A 24,504-nucleotide genomic window follows, 5' to 3' on the forward strand; every position below is an offset into this window, starting at 1 on the left:
AGAAGCAAAAAAATTTGCATATATAAACTAGTTCATACGAGAAGCTTTTTCATCCCTGTTCTGTACTACTTTACAGACTACATGTATGCTGATTCCGCAGTATCAAAGATATCTCACTTGACCCCTTTTGGTCTCCTAAGCAAACTAGGGTCATTGAAGTTTAGTTTATTCTTTCATCATTAAAAGTAAACCACCTCTGACAACCCTCTTTCCCTAAAAGATACAGCTTGCTTAGAGATCTTTCAGCACTCTTCTTTTGAGGAAGAGACATTGCAATAGACTTAGCCGGAAAACGATCCTTTTCAGCTTTTACTCTTGAAATCTTATCACTGTTTCATAATTTATAGATGTATATAACAGTGAAGAATTAGGAAACAATGGCAGAATATACAGCTGTTGGGGTTTTTTGTTAGTTCCTAACAGATGCAGGTGATAGCTCTGCTAACTCTTTAATGTGACATTGGGCAACTTGGTGTCGTTATTGTGATTAGAATTCTAAATGTAGGGGGTTTTGCTCATGATAGTGACATAAGTAGCTTGTGCTTCTCACAGAATAATCTTGAAGATTGTGACCTATTTATTATGAAATTAAAGACTATGGGAGAAAATTTTGGAATTTCCAGGGACACAGCATCTGGTGAAATATTGCATCTCTAGTTACTGGCGAGTTTTATTAGAGTCTTTTGTTTATGATTAAGAGGGCATTGACATTGGTGAATTATTTATTATGTGACTTTTTGGGGTTGTTTTTTTATATACAGGTTGCTCAAGGAAGGAAATCACTGAACACTGGGAATGGCTTGAACAGAATTTGTTGCAAACTCTTTCAATCTTTGAAAATGAGAATGACATAAATACATTTGTCAGAGGAAAAATACAGGTAGTTAAATATATTATTATAAATGTTGTTAATGATAAATGTGACTGTGGAAGGAAAACTGACAGGAATTCTAAATAAATTTGAACTGGTACTCCCCAGGCTGCTCCACCTTTTTGAAGGAAAACCAGATTCTAAGTAGCAACGTGTGTAAAATCTGGGGAAACTAGGTTTAGCGCACATAACTAGCAGCAGTGTCATTAAAAAAGAAATAATATATATTTAAAAATATATAGGCAGGGCTTCAAACATTATATGTCCTAAAATTAACTGCACTGTTGCTTCTGTCTTAAACTTTGACAGTTTTCTATGTAACTGCTTTTCCAGTGCAAAGCTCTAATATTTTTTTTAATGCACTTACAATGTCTCCTTACCCTCTTCTGTGCAGTTAAATCCTGTAGTGTTAGTGCTTACACTTCACAGAGGTGTTAGGAGTTGCTAGTTGGTTGATTGTTTTTTGTTTGCTTGGGTTTTGGTTGTGGGGGTTTTTGTTGGTTTGACTAGAATTTTTTTTGCTCCTTATAGGAGATATAGTAGCTGTCCTGGTAAAAAGTACTTTATCCATACTAAGAATTATCAAAAAATAAATATTTTGGTAAAAGATTGTTTGTAAGCAAAATTACTGTACTTATTTGGTATGTATTCTAAGCATTGGCTTTGTCTCGTTCCTCCTCTTTCATGTAGTAAGTCAACTGTTTTAAGAATCCCCTAGTTGTTTGTGTTTTACTAGGTAAGGTATCATCAGGTATGAGGGCTATAGATGATCATGGAAACCCCTTCTGTGAGAAGACATCTGTCCCGTGAATTGTAATCCTTTAAGGGAATCGTTACTTTTTAGAGTTGGACAAATATTAAATGTGAATGATGGTTCACTGTCTTATACTCTGTTTTCCTTGTAAATGGAGCAATTTGAAGGCAAGAAGTAACTTTCCTTTTTATCACTTTAATATAGAAGACAATAGAGAAGATTTATAAGAGATTGGGAAAATAAGTGAGTAGACCAGAACTTCCATATAGAATAGAAGGAACTGTAGTCTTTGAGGCATCAAAAAGCAGCTTTTCACCAGAATGCTGCCACTTCAAATTTGATGAAGGTATTCTGCACCTGAAAGTGTGAATGATTTTTCCATCCTGCCAGTTAATCTAATAGGAGATATTTCTTTATTTTCCTCTTGCTCTTTTCTTTTGCTCAAGATCCACTAAGAGGGGTCATAAAAGTTGTTTGATATTTTCCCTAATAAATAACAGAGTCATTTTTCCTTTGACTTTTTTTTCCTTCTTTTTAGAAGAAAATTTTCTGGTGAAATCCTATCCCTGTCTCCAGGGAGCATATTTACATGGAAGGGGAAAATTTTACAACTTATAGGTGCTTCACAGAGTTGTTAGCAGTATTTGAATTAGTTTGGTTAATTTAAAACAGGATTCTGGCAAGTGGTTGGTGTTTGGTTGCTTTTGACATAGGCATGGTAGGGAGCAAGGTCATCAGAAGGACAGCCTTGAATAAAGTAAATAACTATATAAGTAAAAGAATGAGTAGAAGAATAAGGGGTAATTAAAAGACTTTCTTGACATTGCAGTAACTGTTGTGGCCTCTGGCCCAGACAGCAATGGTAATAAGGATATCTGATACCCTACGGCAACTAACATGCTATGTACTTCTTTCACTCCCTACTAGGGCATCATCGCCGAGTACAACAAAATCAATGGCATCAAGGAGGATGATGATACAGAAAAATTTAAGGAAGCCATAGTGAAATTTCACAAGCTATTTGGGATGCCGGAAGAAGAGAAATTAGTGAACTACTACTCCTGCAGTTACTGGAAAGGGAAGGTTCCCCGTCAGGGCTGGGTGTATCTCAGCATTAATCACCTTTGCTTTTATTCTTTCCTCATGGGCAGGGAAGGTATGTTTTACAGTGGGATGGTGGTCTGTGCATCTTAAAAATTGTTAGGAAATCTTTTGTAGTTTGTTACTGTTCACCTGCTGAACTGCTGAGGGTGCAGAGACGCTGCTGAAGAAAAGAGGAGCAGGGAGCAATTCCCTGATTTGTCACACTGCTTAACTGTGAGCTTGTTCCATTGTTTGTTTTGTATTTCTCAAAGTAGTTATCTGTAAAACAATTGTTTTAGAGGCATGGTTCGCTTCAGGGACTCTGCCCAAAAGGGAATAGGGATGAGATCCCACCAGTTTTGGCTGCTTTTGCTCTTATACACTCCTCCAGTACTACTCTGGCAGACTTTGCAACCTCAAATGCCACATTTACTCTTGCACAACACCAGAGCATCACAAAGGGCTCAGAGGAGACCCAGGATCAAGAACTACATAGTGTGGATGCAACCAGCCTGCTCTAGCAGGGTGGAGGTGGGCAAGTCTGCAGTACTTGGTTATGGGCAATGGATCAGTCCCGGGTCTTTCTATTTAGCTGTGTAGACATACTCTAGTGAATGACTGGAACTTTTTTTTTTTTTTTTGACAAAAAGACATAAAGGTATAGTCCCTGTTTTAAGGACAATATCCTAACCTGTAGCTGTATTGGAATTAAAGCCAAGGATCTGTCATTACCGTAATATTTGAAACTTTTTAATGTATAAAAATAACGCAAGTCTCTCTGATGTGTTTAGACTATGTTTCTTTGCTTCCGTAGGAAAAGAGGACATCAGAGTCTGAGCAAGTGCTGTGGCAATGATAAGTTTTTTTTAGCCCACCTAGCTTTGTAATGCTGTTGTGTGGTTTTCCTTACAGAAATAAATGATATGTAAACCCTTTTATCTGCTATTTGTCAGGTGATCATAGTTAGTACAAGCTGGGTCTGTTTATGCTGTCCTCCCAACTTTTCAAGATGTGAGAGAATTTCAACTGAATACATTTTATAGGAAGAGGAAGATGAATGGTTTTGATTATGCTAATTTTTGTACTGACTCGTTTTTTCTGTTTGCTTCTGTTCAGCAAAGTTAGTTATCCGCTGGGTCGATATCACTCAACTTGAGAAGAATGCTACACTGCTCTTCCCTGATATGATCAAAGTGAGCACAAGGTCAAGTGAGCATTTCTTCTCAGTATTCCTTAATATCAGTGAGACATTTAAACTAATGGAACAGCTTGCCAATATAGCTATGCGACAGCTTTTGGACAATGAAGGATTTGAACAAGACAGGTCATTACCCAAGCTGAAAAAGAAATCCCCCAAAAAAGTATCTGCACTAAAACGGTAGGTAGCACTGGCTCTTAGTCATTTGTTTCTCCTCAGTCCTTTTACTTGCAGCATTTTGTCCAAAAGTTTTGTAATGTTGATGCCATTTACTGTTACTCCAAAAGGAGTGATTGATTCCAGCAGTGGCAAAATGTGAATAATTATTTAAATATAATTACTTGGTCTGCTGTTGAAATAGGAAAGGGAAAATATTTGAACATGAACATGTTAAAAAAACAAAAAAAGAAACATACTTGAGCCAAATTCTCATTTATTCAGAAGCTCTTTAGCATATCTCTTAGGTATCTGTTCTAAGGCCCTTTTATGTTACCAGGGAAAGGTAATAAAGCGATTTAAGTGTTATTAATAAATGTGCCTAACGTTCATAGTTGGTCCTATAACTGGAATTGAAAAATTACTCTAGATGATGAATTCTATCTAGAACTTATTTTAGGTAACAGATGCAAAAAATGACATAAAATTCTAAGGGATGAAAAATTATCTGGAAAATATTTCTTCTTCTTTCATAGATATCATACTACAATTTTGTAGTTTCTTGTTAATTTTTCATTATTTTATATGTTGATCATGTTAGTGAATCATACAGAATTGTAACCAGTGCTTTTTTTATATTTCTCATTACTTAATGACATCTGACATGCATTATATCACTTAGGTTTGTCTTTCTAACTATTCAATGTTTTGTACTGAATGCATTATCAAGACTAAGTCTTGAAATTGTTAACAAACTCTAGCCCTCAGGATTCTATCATGTTAATAAATGAGCATCAAAGCATCATCTTTGGTGTAATATTACATGGGGTCATGTGTTGTTTAATAATAAATGGATTCACTGCGTATATTCTCAGAAAGTAGGACTGAATGTGAAAAGATCACCTAGCTTGTCCCCTCTGAGAAGTCAGGATTGATGTATCAAAGTCATTCGTGGCAGAATTTTTTTTTCATGTATCCAGCACCGGAGACTGTACGTCCCTGTATGCAAACTATTATTTCCATTGTTTTGTTGTACACTCAGTACTTAACTGAGTTGTACGTTGCCAGTAACTTGCAATGATTGGTATAAAATATATCTTTAAATGTATTATGTATTTTTTAAAACAAGAAAAGCTTTCTGTGGTTTTTTTGTAGGGATCTTGATGCCAGAGCAAAGAGTGAGAGATACCGTGCATTGTTCCGACTTCCTAAGGATGAGAAATTAGATGGGCACACAGACTGTACTCTCTGGACTCCATTCAACAAAATGCATATTTTGGGTCAGATGTTTGTTTCTACAAACTACATTTGCTTTACTAGTAAAGAGGAGAACTTGTGCAGCCTTATTATCCCTCTTCGAGAGGTAAATATTTGTATTTGTAAATTTATAGGACAAATAATAAAGCAATATCCTATTGGAAATTGCATCCTAGCTTTGATGTTTTTTTCATTATTGGGGAAAAAACTCTTTTCATCCCTTTAATTTCTTGTGTGTATACTATTCTGATGTATTCTAAGTAATATTTAATGACTGTGTATTTTAGTTCAAAGTTCCTTTTACTAAAATTCACGGGGAATTTTCTCTGTCAGTTTTTACAACCCTCATGAGTCCTTCTGGTCCCCTAATTTAAATTCTGTTTTACAGCCCCATGGTACATTTTTTGTGCCTCATAGGGAGGGACGGATGATAAAACTTCCTAGACTGATGAGCAGAACTTTTATTAAAGAGTCTGTCAGATAAGATTTGCTTTTGTCAGATGTAAAAAGATTCATAATCCTAAGGATTTGAATTGTCTTTTCACACAGACTTGCAATCATTTATTCCTGTATATGGAAAATATTTGTCAGCACTTTTAGAAATTGGTGTGCTTTCCTTTTTAAAGCTGGCTGCTTAAAGTAGATGTTCAGTAAAAAGAATTTAAGTTTGATGCAATTAAAAAAAATTATGTTGGGGAGGCTTTTTATGATTGACTTGATTTGCGGGTTAATGGAAAAATGTGTAAAGTAAGTCTCGGAAATAGTAGCAAAGCTGATGTAACCAAGGACAGTTTGGCTAGACTGCAGAACCATGGAATATTTCAAGGCACTCTTTTCCCCCACAAATCATTAAGAGTAAAACCAAATGGTATTTGTTTGGAAACTTTGAAGTACAGCTTCTCCACAGCGTGTTGCAATAACTGGTTATTTGAGAAGAGACATTCGATTATGGTTGCACTGTTTGGAACTCCAAGGGAACAACGGTCCTCCAGGTAAAGTGGTGGAGGAGGAGAACAAAGTTTGCATTAACAGGACCTCTTTTCAGCAACTGCTTTTGATAACCACAGCCACAGCAGCATGGGATTCAAAGCAGCTCTCAAGCTTTAAGGGAAAGAAACAGCTGAAGAAACACTTTTTAGCTAATATCAATATGCTATTAGTGAAGGTCTTTTAAGGTAATGAATAACTAATAGATTTTTAGTTAACAGAAAAATAAAAGCAGGTTGGAAGGATAGAGAAGGGATTTAGCAGCTGAGCTGTTCATTGCAGTCTTTAAATACATCTTCAAAGAAAACGTTGTGTGAAAAATGGTTATCCTATCCTTTTAGCTAGAGAGATATTAATATTAGAGCACTAATATCTTACCATTGATCTCTATTTTTAAAAGGGTTAAAAAAAAAGAGCAAAAGTAAAGGTCCTAGTAAATCGAAATATGCCCTCTTCTATTCTGAAAGCAGTAAGACAGTTTTCATTACCTAGGAAATTGTTTAAAGTCATAAAAGCAGTGGTTAAAAGTACTTACAATTGTGATTTGTGTTTTTTTCAATGTATGAACTGCACAAGCTTGATTAACTGGTTTATTTGGTTTCCAGGTTAATAGTTGGTAATGTTTCAAACACACAGCTGTTCTATAATTCATCCACAGTGTATGACTTATCCCTGAGATTTCTTTGCGTTGAGGTGCTTTACCAAAAGCTCAGGGAACTAGTGCCCTGTACTCAGTGGATTGTGGTGTGAGTACTGTTTACAGGTTGGAGTTCAGTTGGATTAGTGACCATTTCACTAACACCTGAAGGCCAAACAGAAACCTCCACCTCACAGGGTTCAGTGTTTCCCTTTGTGGCAGGTTTCTGTGTACCATGAAAATACAGTTGCAGTAACTGTTGTTATCACAGTATGCAGCTATAATATAGTAGAACAGAAGTGTTATTCCAAAAAAGGCTTATTCACATATATTGGCAATAACAAGTAAGCAAAAGTCTCTGTTGATTCAGCCTGTACTGGTCTTGGGAAGCAGGAGAAGGACTCGAAGGTCCTACAAAAAAGCTCATAGATCTGCATCCCACAGAAGAAATTTTGCTTTACTAATTCTTTTAAAATAAAGCCTAAGTAAAATAAACTAAGCAGTGCAAAGTAGTTTTGCTGGAGAATGTACTGAAGCCAGTTGTTGGAGGGATGACGGTCTTTGTCTTTCAGACTTCTAAGTCCTTGTATCTAAATCTTGTTTTTTCTGCAGAGGGATGTCCATAGTGATTCAATATAAGGGGAAGGAGCATGAGTTTATTGTATTAAGATGGTTTCTTAGACCAAGTTACTTGACTGATTAAAGATCTTAAGCTATAGCTACTGTTTCTCCCTAGGTGACAATAGTTGAAAAGGCAGACAGCTCCAGTGTGTTGCCCAGCCCGTTATCAATCAGCACAAAAAACAGAATGACGTTCCTCTTTGCCAACTTGAAAGATAGAGACTTTCTTGTACAGAGGATCTCAGACTTTCTGCAACAAACCACTTCAAAAATATACTTGGAAAAAAATACTTCTGGAAGCTATATCAGCTCAGATGATGAGGTATGGGGAGAAACATAAATTGTTTACTAAAAGAAGGGAATTTTAATTGGGGTTTGGAGAAAGAAGCCAGGAAAAAACTTTTAAGGTTTTGTAAAGCTAAACCTTTGTACACAGAAATGTTACCCTTTTTGTATTTATGTCTTTAGCTTCCTTAAGTTGAACAGTTAAAATGTTACAATTAGGATATCAATTTTTTTCATGTTAGACCTAAGAGAAATCACCATTGCTGTGGAAGAGCTACTCTTAGTTCCTGCTGCCACATTCTGAAATTACAATGTATCTTGTTGGAAAATGTCATAGTTAACTAACTGATTAATGGAGTAATACTGTTTAATATCTATTGACTTGTACAAGTCAAAATAAAATTGTGGAATTTTAATAATTTAAGAGTTTCATATCAACTGATAATTTCCTCTATTCAAGACTTTAGCTGCTAAATCTTATCCTTTGACTCTTCAGAAAGCAATGTCTGAGCCCAGCAAGTGTGCATGTGCACTGCTAGCAACCTTTGGAACATTTGAACTAACAAAAAACCCCAACCCTGTCCTGGACATCAGATGGCCCTATTCTGAAGCACCTCCCTATTTACCTATGCAAAGTAAATGATTCTTAAAAGATATGATTAGATAAACTTTTCTCATGCACTTTGAATATCAAGGCTTCTGCTGAATTCCTAGGTTTTATGTATGAAATGTGAGTGCTTCATATCACAACCTCATCAGACCTGTTAAACCCAGCAAAATTTAGCAGTTCAGATCTCAAAGCAGAAAAGGTTTTTGTGGTGTATCATTTTGGTTTTATGTACGTAGATCTCAAATTCCAAATCTGTACTAAGCCATGCCTTAGTATTGCGCTGACTACCCCTACCCTGTTTGCCACATAAATCTTAAAAGTCAGTTTTTTACTTGCTGCTTTGATGGTGAGGTATAATTAGTGTGTTGTCGTAGTTGTGTACCAGAGCACATATGCATATATTTGTATAATGTTGAAACTTTGTCTTGCCTTTTGCCCAAAATGGATCTACGTATTCTACCTACTGAATTAGAAACACAAATTGCAAGTATTATTATTAAATTAATGACATGACTACAAATTTCAATTTCAGGTGTTTGGTGTGAACTGCTATATGAGATCTTACTGTGATAAATTTTCAAAGCTGTATGGAAGTCAGAAAATCCTTTTCCTTCAAAATATTTTTCTTCCAAATCATAATCTGTCAGAGCTGAATTTTCTGCAGAACTTTTTTTTTTTTTGAGGGGAACAAAATAATTTATTTTGTGTATGTCTGTGTAAACATCTATACAGATATAAATGTGTGTGTATGTGTACACACACACATAAGTATATGTTATATATAAATCTTACTTTCTAGACAGTCAAGGAGCTGCCTGGGGAGTCAACAGTCCTATGATTTTGACAGGAGACCAAGGGAGCTGGTTTAATTGCTTGAGGCTACTTAAATAGCAATTCTAATGACAAGATTTGATTAAGTGTGGGGGGAAACTATTGATAAACTGGAAACAATTTCATTTTTCTATACTGGTTTAATCTCTGCTGTCATATGCTCAGCCTGTGAACGTACCTGGGTGATTTAATTTGCTCAGTTTTTCTTAGCTGTCAGTGTGTATAAATTTTGAAGTAAAATGAAGTAAAAAGTCCAGACTCTGGCTCAGCCCCATGTCTGTATTGCTTGTGATGGCTTTCTACAGGTGTTTACAAGATCAAGTAGTTTAATTTCTGCCAGCCCTCATAAAAGCCTCAGCTCTGAGTCAGAGGGAGAGCGACAGTTCAATCTCAATGACAATGGCATTCCAACAGCAACTCAAGCTTTAATGACAATGTATCGGCGGAGGTCACCTGAGGAGTTCAACCCCAAGCTGGTAAAAAACACCTTGGATTGTTGTACCTTACTGAACAAGTTGTTAAATTATGTTGTCTTTCAAATACATGTTTCTGACCAGGAAGAGTTTCATTCTGCCACAGACAGTTAAGAGGCAGTATTTTTTACAGAAATAAAGCATTGAACATGCTGTCGTTTTACCAATACTACCAACTTCATTAAAAAGCAAAGTTGGATGTAAATGAAAGAGGGTTGTATGCCTTCTCTTAAGTACACCTGCTTCAATGATACTCTTTTAACAGCACCTAGGAAATGGGAGGAGGCAGCCCATTAAGAGGAGAATTGGACTGTAGCCAAGTTATTCCTTGCTCCCTCAAAAAGTTAGGACATTGCAGGCTTTTTAGCACGTAGCATTTCAGTGGGGCAGAGTGTTAGAAAGAGAAGCTGTATCTTTATGCCTGCCTGCCTTTGGTTTTAGGCTAAAGAGTTTTTGAAGGAACAGGCCTGGAAGATTCACTTTGCTGAATATGGCCAAGGAGTCTGTATGTACCGTACCGAGAAAACCAGAGACCTTGTGCTGAAGGGCATTCCAGAAAGCATGAGAGGGGAACTTTGGCTACTATTTTCAGGTAGGTATTCATTCGAACATGACTGTGGTATATAAGCAAAAGCGGGAGGGAAGAAGGAGTGTCAAGGATGTTTAAAGGTGCAGATAGTAAGCATCCAAAAATGTTTGGAGCAAGTAAGGCTGTGGTTGTTAGCAGGTGCCAGACTGGTTTAAACGAGAGTTCTGTTTAGACCAGTAAATACCCTTTCTCAAACAGGCTCAGATAATTAGGGAAGAATATAAAAAAAGCAGAATGCACACTCTGTTACCAGAAGCCAGCAGTCTAGGGGCTTCTAGATGTTCAACAAACACCAGCAGGCCTACTTCCCATTTGTTTAATCATTTCTGTATCCAATTAAGCTTCTGGCCTTCATAGCAAGTTGTTGTAAGGAATTCCAAAGTTTAAGTGTGTTGCATGGAATGATTATTTTTTTTTAATAATTTAAAAAAAAAGTTACTTTATCATTTTATTAGGTGCCCCCAGTATGTGAAAAATGGTGAGAAAATATTTCTGTCCGTCTTCTGTGCCATCAAGGATTCTCTAGATCTGTGTCCCCTTAGGCTTTTTTTCAAAGTTGAAGAACTTTATTCATTTTATTACTGGCTATATGTAAATCAGTCCATGCTTCAGGCTTTCTTCATAACCTTTCACTCAATGTATGCCTTTTCTAGCTCTGCCTCTCCCTGAGATAGTTGCCACAGCTACCCACACCATTTAGGATATGAGCACACCAGGGACTTTATATGATGAACTAATGATGCTTTCTGGTTTGTTTTCTATTTCTTCGCTAATAATGCTTAATCTTGTACATCTTCTCTTTGCTGGTGGGCATTAAAAAATGTTTTCAGAAAATATACACAGGAATGCACAGATCTGTCTTGTGTCTGATCGATAGCTAGTTTGGACCAATTTTCATGGTGTATGTATGATTAGTATTTTCCATGTGCATTGCTTTGTGCTACTGACACTTGATTTCCTGTGCTGATGAAATTTTAATTTCCAGAGAAGTTTTAAAGTCAGCAGTGAAATCTCATAGCAACTCTGTGAGCAGGCAGTAGTATCCCTGAGACAGGCGAACTGCCCTGCCTAAGAGGACAGAGTCATTTTCAGAAGCAGGAATAAAGCTCAGGAGTTCCTGTCTCCTGCTTTTGGCTGAGATATCATGCTTTTTGCAACCAAGCATTAATCTACTCCCTCCTCAGGGCAAGTAGCTTTCTCAGAGGCATGTTTTGAGTTATTTATGATAATCAAACCCACAGCTAGCTGCAGAGAGAGCTCATGAAACCATGTGACTGCACAGCCGGCTTGCTTTTCATGCCTCCTGTTTCTTTCTGGCTGAAAGAAAGAGAGGCTTTATCTTTTTCCTTTATTTTTTTTTAACCTCATTATAAAATGCCTCTAGAGGAGAAGACAAGGGGTGATACGTCAATCACCTAAGCACCTAATCACCTTTACAAAATAACATTTCATATTTGCTTTCAAAGTGCTTCTTGGTGATATTCAAGATGAAAGGGCAGCAGAAGATCATCATGTTGGGATACTGTAACTGCTAAACCTCGCTTTTTTTCTTCTGATTTTAATACTGTTCTCCCACCCCCAGGAGCCATTAATGAAATGGCCACTCATCCTGGCTATTATGAGGACCTAGTGGAGAAATCGATGGGGAAGTATAATCTTGCTACAGAAGAGATAGAGAGGGATCTGCACCGTTCCCTTCCAGAACACCCCGCATTCCAGAATGAGATGGGTATTGCTGCTCTAAGGAGAGTCTTGACTGCTTATGCTTTTAGAAATCCAAACATAGGATATTGTCAGGTAACTGAAATATCTTGGCGCTCCTTCATTTTCTGGAATTCTAGTTCTTTCCTTATACTCCTATTTCTTCAGTCACGTACACGAGTATTTGGCTGCGTGAAGTACACCCATACACGTATAATGCGGTAAGGGAAAGCCTCAATGCTGCAGAATTATGGTAATGCTGAGGTCAGGGGGATTTGACACAAGGACCTACTCTAACAGAAATATTAGCAGTGCGTGCTGAGAGATGTGCATAGTTTTCTGTAAGTATATTTTCTGCCCATGAATCTAGAGACTGGACAGAGGATAACAACAGAGCTCGCCCTGAAGCGTATCTACAGAAAATGACAAATGGACCCTGAAGAAAGGTTCTTTTCTTCTAAGCAAGAAAAAAACAACCAAACAAAACCAACAAACTTTAATTTTTCAGCCTTAAAGTTTTGCCTACTTATTCAAAGTATTAGTAGTAATAACCCTCCAGAATGTCCTTTACTTTTTTCAATGATACCATTCAATCATTCAAAACAAAACTTAAGAAAAAATAATAATAAAGCACCCCAGAAGATATCTTACACTGTGCATTACAAACAGGTGTTGGTAGAATTAATGCTGACCAGTTCATGGTTTTGGAGTTCTTATGCCTGTGATTCAGGTCACTTTAGTTTCTGGTCCCAAATCGTTCTTTCTTGCTATGTAACTTTATCACCTGGGCCCTTTTTTTGCCTTCTTACCTATTTTTGCAAAAAGGATAAGTTCATGAGTATTAAGAAGCCTGATTAATGTCTGACTGTTAAGATTCCTAGATACAACACGAGTAATTGAAAGTGCAAGCAATTCAAACAGATACCATCATAAATTATTTAATAACAAATACAATACTAAGCAATAGCTACAAAACCTTTTTGTAAAGGTTGTTTAATGGAGGAACAGTAGAAATACACTGTAATTCTGATTCCTAAAGCTGTCACAGAAATTGTTAATAGCCTTGGGACTTGGTTCATGGCATTCAGAATGCCAATTCACAGTTACAGTGAGAATTCAGAATTCAGGCACTAAAGTATTTCATACAGGGTAGACAAGAAAAAAAGGAATAGCATGGACTTTGACAGAATTGTAACATTGTTCTGAGTTTCAGTTGAAACCTTAGTTGCTGTTTCAAACAGGTAATGATCAAGCTGGCGTCTTAAAATGTTACAGGGTCTGAAATGAGAAGCTAATTCCTTAGGAGGCAAACTGAGAAGAACATGTTTCTGAAATGCTGCATTTCTTCAGACTAACAGGCCCGGTCAAAGGCTGTAAGCGAACAATTCAGAGGCCATTGTACACTGCTGCGATATTTGAAATGGAGTGAAACAGGCCATAAAAAAACCTGTCGTGTACACAGTCAAACATGGAGAGTAAGCAACAGCAAGAGGCTTTTGTTTCACCGTGCTCTGGTTGTTCGTGACTGACACAGTTACAGGCATTTGCCTCAGCTCACAGATGCTGTGTTTGACCTTGTCACAGGAGCAGAGAGCATGGGGAGCTCAGACTGCCACTGCAAGGAGTGGTGCAGCAGCGGCCATCAGTTGTGCCGTAGGAGGCGTTTTGTCTGCATCAGACCCAGATTACCCAAGAGCACCTATTGGCAGAATATCAGTGGCAGTGTAACTGGATGCTTGCAGACCTGAGTAGGCCCTCAATTATGAAAAGAAATCTTGATAAATTTTTTCTTAAAGAAAAAAAACCCAAACCAATAACCTAACAATTTTTTGTGGTTTATTTGAGGCTTTCTTAAGCCTGCATTTAAGCACTGGGAAAACACTACCTGCTGTTTTTATGGGAAAATACTTGAACAGTTTGAGGTTTGCAGGGAAAGATGCAGCTAATTTCCTAACCATAGTAACCACTTACCTGCCCAGTTACTGTGCTAGATATTGAATAAATGGGTCTAGCAATTTATATTTGTCTTTCTTTTAGGCTATGAATATTGTCACTTCAGTACTCCTTCTTTATGCAAAAGAAGAGGAAGCTTTCTGGCTGCTGGTGGCTCTGTGTGAACGTATGCTACCTGACTACTACAACACAAGAGTTGTTGGTATGTTATGGGGAAATTTTCTAAAATGACAGTACAAAAATTAGCCAAATTAATTGGTATTGTTTGTACTGAAACAAGCGTATGTGTAGATGTATGTGTGGCATAGATACAGCTGTGAATGCTAGTGGCAAGACAAGTTCCTCAGAGGCACAGAAGCATTCCCCGAACAGACATTGTGATAGTTAATAGTTTTTCACTTACTTAGGATTAGATGGCATTCTAAAGTGGACTTAAAAAAAGTAAATAAAAGAGAGATGGGAGGCTAAAATTTGAATTTTGGATGATCCAATTATCTAATTAAGGTAAGATGGAAACAGGAGCTTTGGCAATTTGCAGTAGAAGTCTTTGTGCCTATTTTACCTCTGATTTGAAAGGGCACGACTATCTGAAATCTATTGCTGTCAGGTGACAGTTTCCTTGTGTGTGTGTGAAAGTGAGTGGGTCTTCAGTTTATCATGGAAACTGTCTTTAGTGTAGCTCACACATGCTTGAGATACTCATTCAGCCTTAGATATTATTCTCCCTGCCTGCTTAAGACACTGATGTTATGGCATGGATGTGTATAACACACAGTTCTCTTGAAATAAATCTGAAGCCATCATATAGCTTCTGTAAGTGCTAGACCAAATTGACCCTTTGTTAGCTCATATGAAGTGTATAATTAAAACAAACAAACAAAAAAACTTATTACAGTTGAACTTGTATGCACAGCTCAGTAGTGGAACAGAATTTGTTATTTATCTGAAAGAAAATGTGTGTAAGCATCATGTAGAATATTCTCAGGTTTTGTATTTTATATCTAGAATATATGTATATATATTTTTCTCCCCTAAATGGTGATGTGGTCAGTTGCTTCTGATTTAATGGACATCCGACGTTAATTTATTTTCAACAGGAGCATTGGTGGATCAGGGTGTCTTCGAAGAACTGGCTCGTGACTATGTTCCACAGCTTTATGACTGCATGCAGGACTTGGGTGTAATATCCACCATTTCCCTGTCCTGGTTCCTCACTCTTTTCCTCAGTGTAATGCCATTTGAAAGTGCAGTGGTGGTTGTGGATTGTTTCTTCTGTGAAGGAATAAAGGTGATATTTCAGTTAGCGCTCGCTGTCCTCGATACTAATGTAGACAAGCTGCTTATCTGTAAAGATGATGGAGAAGCCATGACAGTCTTGGGAAGGTATTTATTACAGAAAATAAAGTCTCTTCAGTTTATTTTTCTCTTTGCTTACTTTTCTGATTTGTGGTGTTCTGTGTTGAAATGCTCAGTTTAAACCAGTACAACAGATGTAAATCTTTTACACACTTATAGTCCCCTTTCACCCATATAAGGTACTCTTTACATTATCTTAAAATAATGTTAAGTGACCAACAAGATATAAATTCTTCTTTCAAGACATTCAAATAAACTTCCCAAACCTGGTAATAGCAACTTATTTGGTTGATTATTTTAGTTAATTAAATAGGTTTTGTTACCTCATCTTTCACCTGTTACCTTTTAAATGCTGCTAAGAAAAAGCCTTGATCTCTAGGGAGATTGTTTTGGGAATGGACTAAACAGAACTCAGAAGAATTAGGTAGGCTCTTGAATGAATAGATTTCAGTGAAACAGGAGGCTGATAAATAGACTGGATTGAGTCATTTAATACAAACTAATGCTGCTGAGTGTAACCTCTAATTTCCTCGTGTTTGGTAGTAGTGTTTAGTTTTCAAGATGCTGCTGAAACTTTGGAAATTTTTTTCCTAGTAAGTTTCATTAGCATAGCTTTACTGAAGTCTGGTTTTAATTTCTTTGGAATTAAAGACAACTATGGTTGTGGTTCCTCTGAAGTAAGCCCTAGTGCTTGCTGAGGATTTAAGTGTTCTGCAGCTGCAGGGTAGAAGACAGATGATCTGCGGGGGCTGCATGGGTGCGAGGAACAAGCCCTTAAAGCCCCTTGCAGCGAGGCTGGGCAGTAGTAGGACAGAGGGTATGTAGACTGAAGCACACAGACCCTTGTTCCCATGGTGTCGTAATTCCCTTAGCATATTTAAACAGCCAGAAGCAACAAACCTGTTCGGTAAGCCCCTCATTTGTGGCTGGCTATATTTGAGCTATTTGTAGATAAGGATAATGAATTACCAGGGTTACCTCAGCCCTCTTTGAGAAAAAGCAGTGTTAGGATTTGTCAAATTACTGATGTCAAAATTTATTTATTTCATTAGTAGAGAGTGGCTTGATCATTTTTACATTTAATAATCCATATGTAACCCTTATTCTATTAAGCCTCAGAAGGGAGGGTGTACAAATGAATCTTGGGCTTCTCTTTTTCTTCTTTTTTTTTTTTCCCCTCACCAGATATTTGGACAGCGTAACTAATAAGGACAGCACTCTTCCACCCATTCCTCATCTTCACTCACTGCTCAGTGATGATGTAGAGCCTTATCCTGAGGTGGATATCTTCCGACTGATCAAGTCTTCCTATGAGGTAGGATGGGATTTCTTAACAGGAACTTGCCAACCCACACTAGTTCTGCTTTACAGAGGAATTTGATACTCTATAGTCTGGCTTTGCTTGGAACTGAAAGAACATAAAAGAAATTACAGACTCATCTCAGAAGTCTGATATGGGTCAGGGGAGAAGCGTTAGTCTTTCTTTTTCTTTTAACCAAAGCTTTTAATTGGAGCTGTTTGTATAGAAGTCTGCAGCATCAAAGGTGAGCAGCCCACAACCGAAAAGTTATTTACAAACAAAAGGCTGAACTTGTAATTCAAAAAAGGTTAATTCTCATCTAAGCTTTTTCATGCTTTTCCAAACTGAAATATTAGTGAAATCTATATGATTTCAGAAGACCTTTCTATTATCAGTGGAACTTTGGGTTTTTTACCTTTGTGGTTTGGTGGTTTTGGGGGGTGGGTTTGTTTGTTTGTTTTGTTTGTTTTTGGTTTTGTTTTGGTTTTTTTTTTAAGCAAGTGCTGATTATGGCCATGGACCACTAGCTTCTGTATTATCACCAACGCTAAAAAAAATTTCAGGTGAAAGGAGCTGGTAATAACTAATATCTGTAAAGCACAGGCCAAAGCCTACAAGAAGCCTGAGATTTGCAAACCAATTTCACTGCCCTTAAATTTTAAAAATAATCCATCAGTTAAAATACCCCTAATGATTACACTGACATTAATTTTTTTTAATAAAAAATAAAGAATAACTTTCAATAGTTGTTCTCCTTAATTTCCTTTATTCCTTCTGTTGACATGCAGGGTAAATTAGTATTTTTAGTTCAAGATGTAGGTTCATACTTGGCAATATGACAGCTGTTTCAGAGGCACTTCCTATGTCCCTAAAACCTCCTTGCTGTAGTAACATGATATGTATTTAACAAGGAAGTAGGTAGTCCTTAGTGTGTTCTATGCTGAAGGGCAAACTGACTCAAGTTAGATGTATTGTTCTTCTCCTTCACACAATGTTAGAATGGTGAGAAGGACAGTTCTGTGAAATTCTATTTCCCTTGTATTTTTCTGATTTCCTCATCATGAAGACAGTTTGCAGTGGCTTAACTGCTTTTAGATGAATAACCTGACTCCATGCAGAGACAGTCTGTCATTTTGGGGCTTATGCAGCACAGAACCTTGTAGCTCCTTCTAGATAAATAGTCAGCTGTACTCCAGTATAATTAGGCAAAGCAAATAGGATGGGGAGTGCAGAACTGTGAGGAAAGCAGGAGTTGGTTGCGAAGAGAGAATTCGTTTCAGGAGAGTCGTCATTGTTGGTTGATTTGATTATCAAAAAAACCCCCCAACAATTCAATAGTAAACTATCTTGATAAGACTTCATGGCTTCTATTACTCAATGAGTGTTACGTTCCTCCATTAGTTGTGTGTTGTTATTCCTAAGAGGTTTTCCCCCAGGATGCTTCTGTAGTATATGCAGGAGCTCCCTGAGACTGTTATGTGCATTGTAAAAAACAAACAAACAAAAAACCCTTCTGAAAATAAGACTTGGGCACTTTAGAGAATCTCCTTCCTAATGGAGTTGCATTCTTGATGCTTGGTATCAGATCTTCATGAACATAAGGACTGCTATACTGTCTCAGCTGTTGGAGATCCAGTTAGTCTAAATATCTTCTCTCTCTGTAGCAATTAACAGATATTCCAGGCCAAGCTCAAACTAAACCCTGCATAAGGAATTATGAAACAATCTATTCATAGAGATTTGCCAAGCAAGAAATTTCTGACTACTGAGATTATGGTTTGAAATGTCAGGATTTGTAACTTGATAAAGATCTTTTGAATTAGATGAAAATAAGTTATTGGGAAAAATAAAATCTAGTTATATATTCCTAAAGTCTTCATAACTTTGTCATGTGTTAGAAAAATACCTTAACAGCAGTTTTTTAAATAAACCATTTATGGTATGTCACATAATTAAATTAATTTCTCATATACATTAAAGGCAAGCTAAGTATTCCAAATATTAATACACAGACTATCCTGCACTTCTTTTCTCTTTTAAGAAATTTGGAAGTATCCGAGCAGATTTAATTGAACAAATGAGATTCAAACAAAGGCTGAAAGTTATCCAAACCCTTGAAGATACTACAAAGCGCAATGTGGTAAGTACTGAAATAATGTTCTTTGCAAAGATTAAGGTCAGTCAGTTTCTGAAATTTAAGTTAGCTTTTCAATGAGACACGGATTTCAAATCCGTAAACTCTTAATATTATGTTTCAAAAGGTACGAACTATCGTGACAGAGACTTCTTTTACTATCGATGAACTGGAGGAACTGTACGCTCTTTTCAAGGTAAAGGCAAGTGAAGATAAGATCATGTGCCTGCAGGAAATGCAAATGTTTATTTTTGATATGGGACTGTGTCTTTTCTAAAGACCAAGGTTGAGTCTGTGAATTACTTATTGTCAGGTATCTTAATACAAAATTGAATTAGCTGCTGTGCTATGGAATACACACACAAAAAACCCCAAAACCAAACCTCAAACAGTTTTTAAAAGCTCAGGAAACAAGTAATTCACTAAATTATTTGTCCATGGTAAAAAATGAATATATGGATGAAAACTATTATCATGAGAAAGCGAATAGATAGAGGCTTTTGATCAGTCTTTAGAAACTTACATATATGTGTCTCTACCTGACCCAAGTTTTGGAATTTAGCACAGAAAGACCTTTATTCTATTATCTTAGACAGTTAATGCTTCCATATTGTAATAGCTGATTTTTGCCATTGTTAAGGATTTAATGTATTACATGGAAACTTAGTGTCACAAAGTGATGTGTCTTTCTAAGTTGATTATAGAGCAATACCATTAGATCCACAAATTTAAAGGTGAGCAGTTAAAATGCTTTAGCTTCACCTTCATGCACGGTGCCTTAAAACAAGGTATTTTATTCCTCTGTTTTGTTATAACAGAGATTTTTTTGATATACCATGAAGAATTTCTTTCCTCTCAATTTCCCATCTGTAATGTCAAGTCTTACAATTGTCCAAATCCTGCAGTGCCTTCTTTCAGTCTTCTATGGAATCGAGACAGTCTCAGACATCCACCCCAGTGGATCACTGTGCAGTGCTGGGATCTCTTTCTCTAAGCTTCTGAATCGTTTTGAATTAGATTCCACCAAAATCAGCTCCAGAACTTTCACTGACTTCAGTCAGACAGAAAGAGTAGGATTTTGCATGGTATTTTTGAGACTACACAGTTCAACAAAAAATATTTCAAATAAATAGCTATTTTCGTATGCTCTGAAGTTAAAGATTTCATGAGCGTCCATCCCCTTTCTGACTTGACTCTGTGATGAGGTTGAAGGGGGTGACTAAGCACAACAAGCCAGTGTATATATGCAAGTCACAGCTGCTTGCTGCTCTGTTCAAAACAGGTATTTCATGTTTCATCTGCCAGAAAAAGTTTTGCTTTATCTTCTTTTGTAGAGGGATGTCTTTCTGTGGTGGGTACAGGAGAAACATCTTGCAGCATTGCAAGGTCTAGGTAGATGGAAATACGTCTGCTAGTCTTGTGTGGTTTTAATAATGTATGTGTATGAGTTGTTTGGATTTTTTTTTTTATCATTGATAGCAACAAGTTGTTTGCAGAGGTGATGACAATCTCACAGCATTTGCCTTCTGTTCAGGCAGAACATCTGACTAGCTGCTACTGGGGAGGAAACAGCAATGCTATTGACCGGCATGATCCCAGCCTGCCTTATCTGGAGCAGTACCGTATTGACTTTGAGCAGTTCAAAGGGATGTTCGCTCTCCTCTTCCCTTGGGCGTGTGGAACTCATTCAGATGTATTAGCTGCGCGCTTATTCAGGCTTCTTGATGAAAATGGAGACTTGCTCATCAACTTCCGTGAATTCGTGTCTGGGCTAAGTAAGGAGAATTCACAGTACTCTTAAAATAATCTGACCAAAACAGTTTGTTTCTAAAGGAGACCCAGTCCTTCGGAAACACAGATGTTATATTAGCTATCAGATGTAATGAGTTTGATGTATACCAATTTGCATAAGTCACCTTTGTTTTAAGAGCTGTTCATACTACTGTTCAGTTCATTTTATCATGCCTGTCACATTGATTCCCACTGGGGTTCATGCTGGTCTCAGTAGGAGCATCCACATTAACCAGTGGTATATCACACTGGGAGAAGGACCGCACATGAACTACACATCCATTAGCATCTGAGGATTTCTCTGACCGCTAACTCTCAACACGAAAAATTACCTGCAACTTGTGTGCTTAATGGTGCGATTACTTCTAATTTAAGTATTTCCTTTGGGAAAGTCTTCTGTATGTTCTGTAGTGTTCCTCTCTGTGACACTGCATTTTGTTATCTACTCCTTAAATTTTCCCTGAAAGTTAGAATCATAGAATAGTTTGGATCGGAAAATACCTTTAAGATAATTGAGTCCAATGGTTAACATAGCACTGCCAAGTCCACCACTAAACCATGTCCCTAAGCACCACATCTACGCGTCTCTTTAAATACCTCCAGGGATGGCAACTCCACCACTTCCCTGGGCAGCCTGTTCCAGTGCTTGACAACCCATTCAGTGAGGAAATTTTTCCTAACATCCAATCTAAACCTCCCCTGGCACAACTTGAGGCCATTTTCTCTTGTCCTATTGCTTGTTACTTGGGAGAAGAGACCAACACCCACCTCACCACAACCTCCTTTCAGGTGTTTGTAGAGAGCAATAAGGTCTCCCCTCAGCCTCCTTTTCTCCAGGCTAAACAACCCCAGTTCCCTCAGCTGCTCCTCGTAAGAACTCTTCCCCAGACCCTTCGCCAGCTGTGTTGCCCTTCTTTGGGCACACTCCAGCACCTCAATGTCTGTCTTGTAGTGAGGGGCCCAAAACTGAACCCAGTACTCGAGGTGCAGCCTCACCAGTGCCAAGTACAGGGGGATGATCACTTCCCTGGTCCTGTTGGCCACACTGTTGCTGATACAAGCCAGGAATACACTTCCCACTGACCGAAGTCTGCTGGCACCCCGCATACATGTGTCCCTGTGTGAGGGGAAGGTATCTCACCTCACGGTATGTATGCAGTGAGAAGTACTACCTGTATTACTTCTGAAATCAATAACCAAGGTGGCAGACTGAGAGAGAGAGCAGGATCGAAGTCACCTGAAAAGGAGAAAGTGGAGGTGCAGGTCAGATAGGGAGGCTGAATGTCGTTAATGGCAAGCTTTCAAGACATGAAAGTCAATATTGCAACAAAGGGAGTGTGCAAGCCCCAGGATTAACGTGGAGAAGCAAAGATGAGGCCGGAGCTAGCCACTCCTTTTTTTGAATATAGCAGGAATTATTCCCTCTAAGTGACCAACATCTCACCATCTAGCATGTGTTATTTCATGGCAACCTGATGTTTCCTTCAGCTTTACATTTTGATCCTTTTTCAGAGAAAAAGATTTCCCAATCTGGCTTTCAGCAACTCTTTGTAATGGTATTTTTAAGCATTAAGGCTCCAAATGCAGCCTGCATTAAAACCCCTGTACAGCAATGCTAACGCCTGTTCTCTCACAGTGCAAAATAGCTATGTGACAGTAAAACTGATTGCACATCTCCCCTTTGCACCTCCCAAAAAACCAGTCCTTCCTATGATGCAGTTCTGAATTGTATTTGAGGGACTGTTTACCAGGTAATGCTTAATGGCCTTTTTGAGACATGGCCCATGGATTAACTACTCTTGCTGCTTACAGGATGCTGTTAATCTCAATCAACCAGTTATTGCTTGAGACAGCATGTTTTAGAACCAATAATGAGTAATAAGAACAAGGAACAGTGTTGAGCACTGCGAACGGAAATGAATGTAAAATGCACAAATGTGGCTATAAGCCAACATGACTGAACTAAAATCTTCAATGGGCTAAACAATCAAAATTACCCATTCTGCAAAACCACATTTTTTTTCAGAAACTAAGCCCAACATGGCATAGCTTGGAAACTTTTTTTTTTAAAAAAGAAAACCCTCCCAAGCCCTTTTTTGTTTAAGCATATGAATGGTAGCAAGGACAACACAGCAAAAACAACATGGGTTTTTTTGAGCATATTTTACCATGCCCCAGGAATTTTTAAAATTCCACAAACATCAGCTGCTTCAGTCTGCCTCACCTAAATGAGGAATATCTTCTGTTGGAGCAAGATGCATCTGCTCAACAGGGGCCTGTGTCACCTTTTCCTTGTGGCTATCTGGAAAGCGTGGTCAGAGGATGGGCATTCTGGAGGTGACCTCTCTCTCCTTACTGTGTCCGAACAGCAGTATTGGACTCTGGCCCTGGTTATTCAAGTCTAGCTTTCCTAAAGGAAGCGTCCTATTCAAGTAGTTCTCAGAGGGTGGTGGTTGATGGCTGAAGTGGCCATGGCACCTGGAGCATTTCCATTTCACATCTCTCTCTTTCAATGGCCTTATTCCATGTATCCATAAGGATTTGTTCCCTCGAAGCCTCTCTTTGATGCTACTGACTCCTTCCAGGAGCTCCATGAAGAGGAGGTAAAAAGGGGTGCTGTGTCCCTTCGCATGGGCTCACGGCCCATTTTCTGTGTCAGCATTAAATTGTTGGGATATGAGAGCACTGTAATTGTAACTGGGAATCTCCATTTCCTTTCATAGCCCCTGCAGCAAATAGCTCAAGAACTTCCTACTTCAGGTGCCTCTAGGGCCTCAGCTGAGTAAAGATGGAACAACCTGGCGTGTTCTTCTGTACATTTACTCTGTGTCATGTTACTGTAAGTTCAAATAAAGGAGTGATCTTGTTGGGCTTGCTCTAGGAGTTGTGCTGCTCAGAAAGGGTTTATGAGCTGTTTGGGGTATTCATGAAGCAGCCCACCTGCTCCATCATACCACACTGGATTATAGCATGTCAGTTGTTGACTCAGGATCCCAGTGAGCTAGAGAAATTTCCACACAGACTCAGTGCCCCCCCGCCTCCTATCATGTTTTTGCAATACCCCTTTCTCAGCATGCAGCTCTTCTACCTCTCCAGTGACTGCTGCTGACTACAGCACTCGCCACAGCCTCATGCAAAAGTTGGCACTGTGAAAACTCTGTCTCAAGGAGTACCTGAGTGGTTTTTTGTTTTTTCTGAGAATAGCTTTTCTCCAAGCACAGGTTGCAGGAGGATATTCAGAAAGCAGAGTGTTAGCCTCACCATTCTTCCGATCCTTTCACGGAGCTAAATGTTGTACAAACCCTCCGCACCCACCTGTGTTCAAGAGAGCACCAACTGAAGCCAATGCTTTTACGTCACTACTAAGTTTTATATTGACAGAATAAAGTTCTAACCTGTTTAATTACTTTGTTAATGGCCTCAAAGAAGACAGGGGGAAAACTGTGCACATATGATGTTATGCCCAGGAAAGACTTTGACACCTGCATAGCGTTGACAGAAGAACAGTCAGAGCGGGGGCTCAGGGAAGGTTGTTCCTTGTACTTCCATGAAAAGAGGTGTGGTAGTCAGAGCAGGTGTGTGTGAGGACTGGTTGCAGTGTGAAGGTGACAGCTTTCACTGTTCCTGTTTTAGGTGGAAGGATTCAAAGGATGTAGTCACGCTGTCTTCCAAGCACAGTTTCTTCTCTCACCACGAAGTACATTTAAAACTTCTGGATAAAAACTGGCGGTGCATCATCTAAGACTTGTTGAAATTTGTTGGAGGTTTTAGGCCCTGTGACTCCAGAATGCCAGGAAGGAAGTATTTCTGGTTGGGACTAAGAATGGTCATGCTACCTCCCCAGTGCTGTTCACAGGCCCTCAGCAGGGTCATCTGCTTTGCTGTTCAGGGATGCAGGGGCCATGCAGGAGGCCACT

The 24,504-nt window shown here is 38.3% G+C and overlaps 1 protein-coding gene across 2 annotated transcripts in view; it reads left to right on the top strand.

Moving 5' to 3' along the window:
• Positions 1-24,504, top strand: part of TBC1D9 (TBC1 domain family member 9) — a 49,598-nt gene that overhangs the window by 17,639 nt on the left and 7,455 nt on the right. For both annotated transcript variants that reach the window (XM_054824640.1, XM_054824641.1), the window contains exons 3-16: positions 762-880; positions 2,553-2,781; positions 3,825-4,086; positions 5,218-5,425; positions 7,680-7,886; positions 9,596-9,766; positions 10,205-10,355; positions 11,935-12,149; positions 14,091-14,208; positions 15,104-15,389; positions 16,548-16,677; positions 18,704-18,802; positions 18,924-18,992; positions 20,331-20,571. In XM_054824640.1, coding sequence (XP_054680615.1) covers positions 762-880; positions 2,553-2,781; positions 3,825-4,086; positions 5,218-5,425; positions 7,680-7,886; positions 9,596-9,766; positions 10,205-10,355; positions 11,935-12,149; positions 14,091-14,208; positions 15,104-15,389; positions 16,548-16,677; positions 18,704-18,802; positions 18,924-18,992; positions 20,331-20,571 — 2,505 coding nt within the window. The remainder of the gene's footprint in view (positions 1-761; positions 881-2,552; positions 2,782-3,824; positions 4,087-5,217; positions 5,426-7,679; positions 7,887-9,595; positions 9,767-10,204; positions 10,356-11,934; positions 12,150-14,090; positions 14,209-15,103; positions 15,390-16,547; positions 16,678-18,703; positions 18,803-18,923; positions 18,993-20,330; positions 20,572-24,504) is intronic.

The sequence above is a fragment of the Grus americana genome, chromosome 4 (genome assembly GCF_028858705.1).
Source record: "Grus americana isolate bGruAme1 chromosome 4, bGruAme1.mat, whole genome shotgun sequence".
NCBI classification, from domain to species: Eukaryota; Metazoa; Chordata; class Aves; order Gruiformes; family Gruidae; genus Grus; species Grus americana.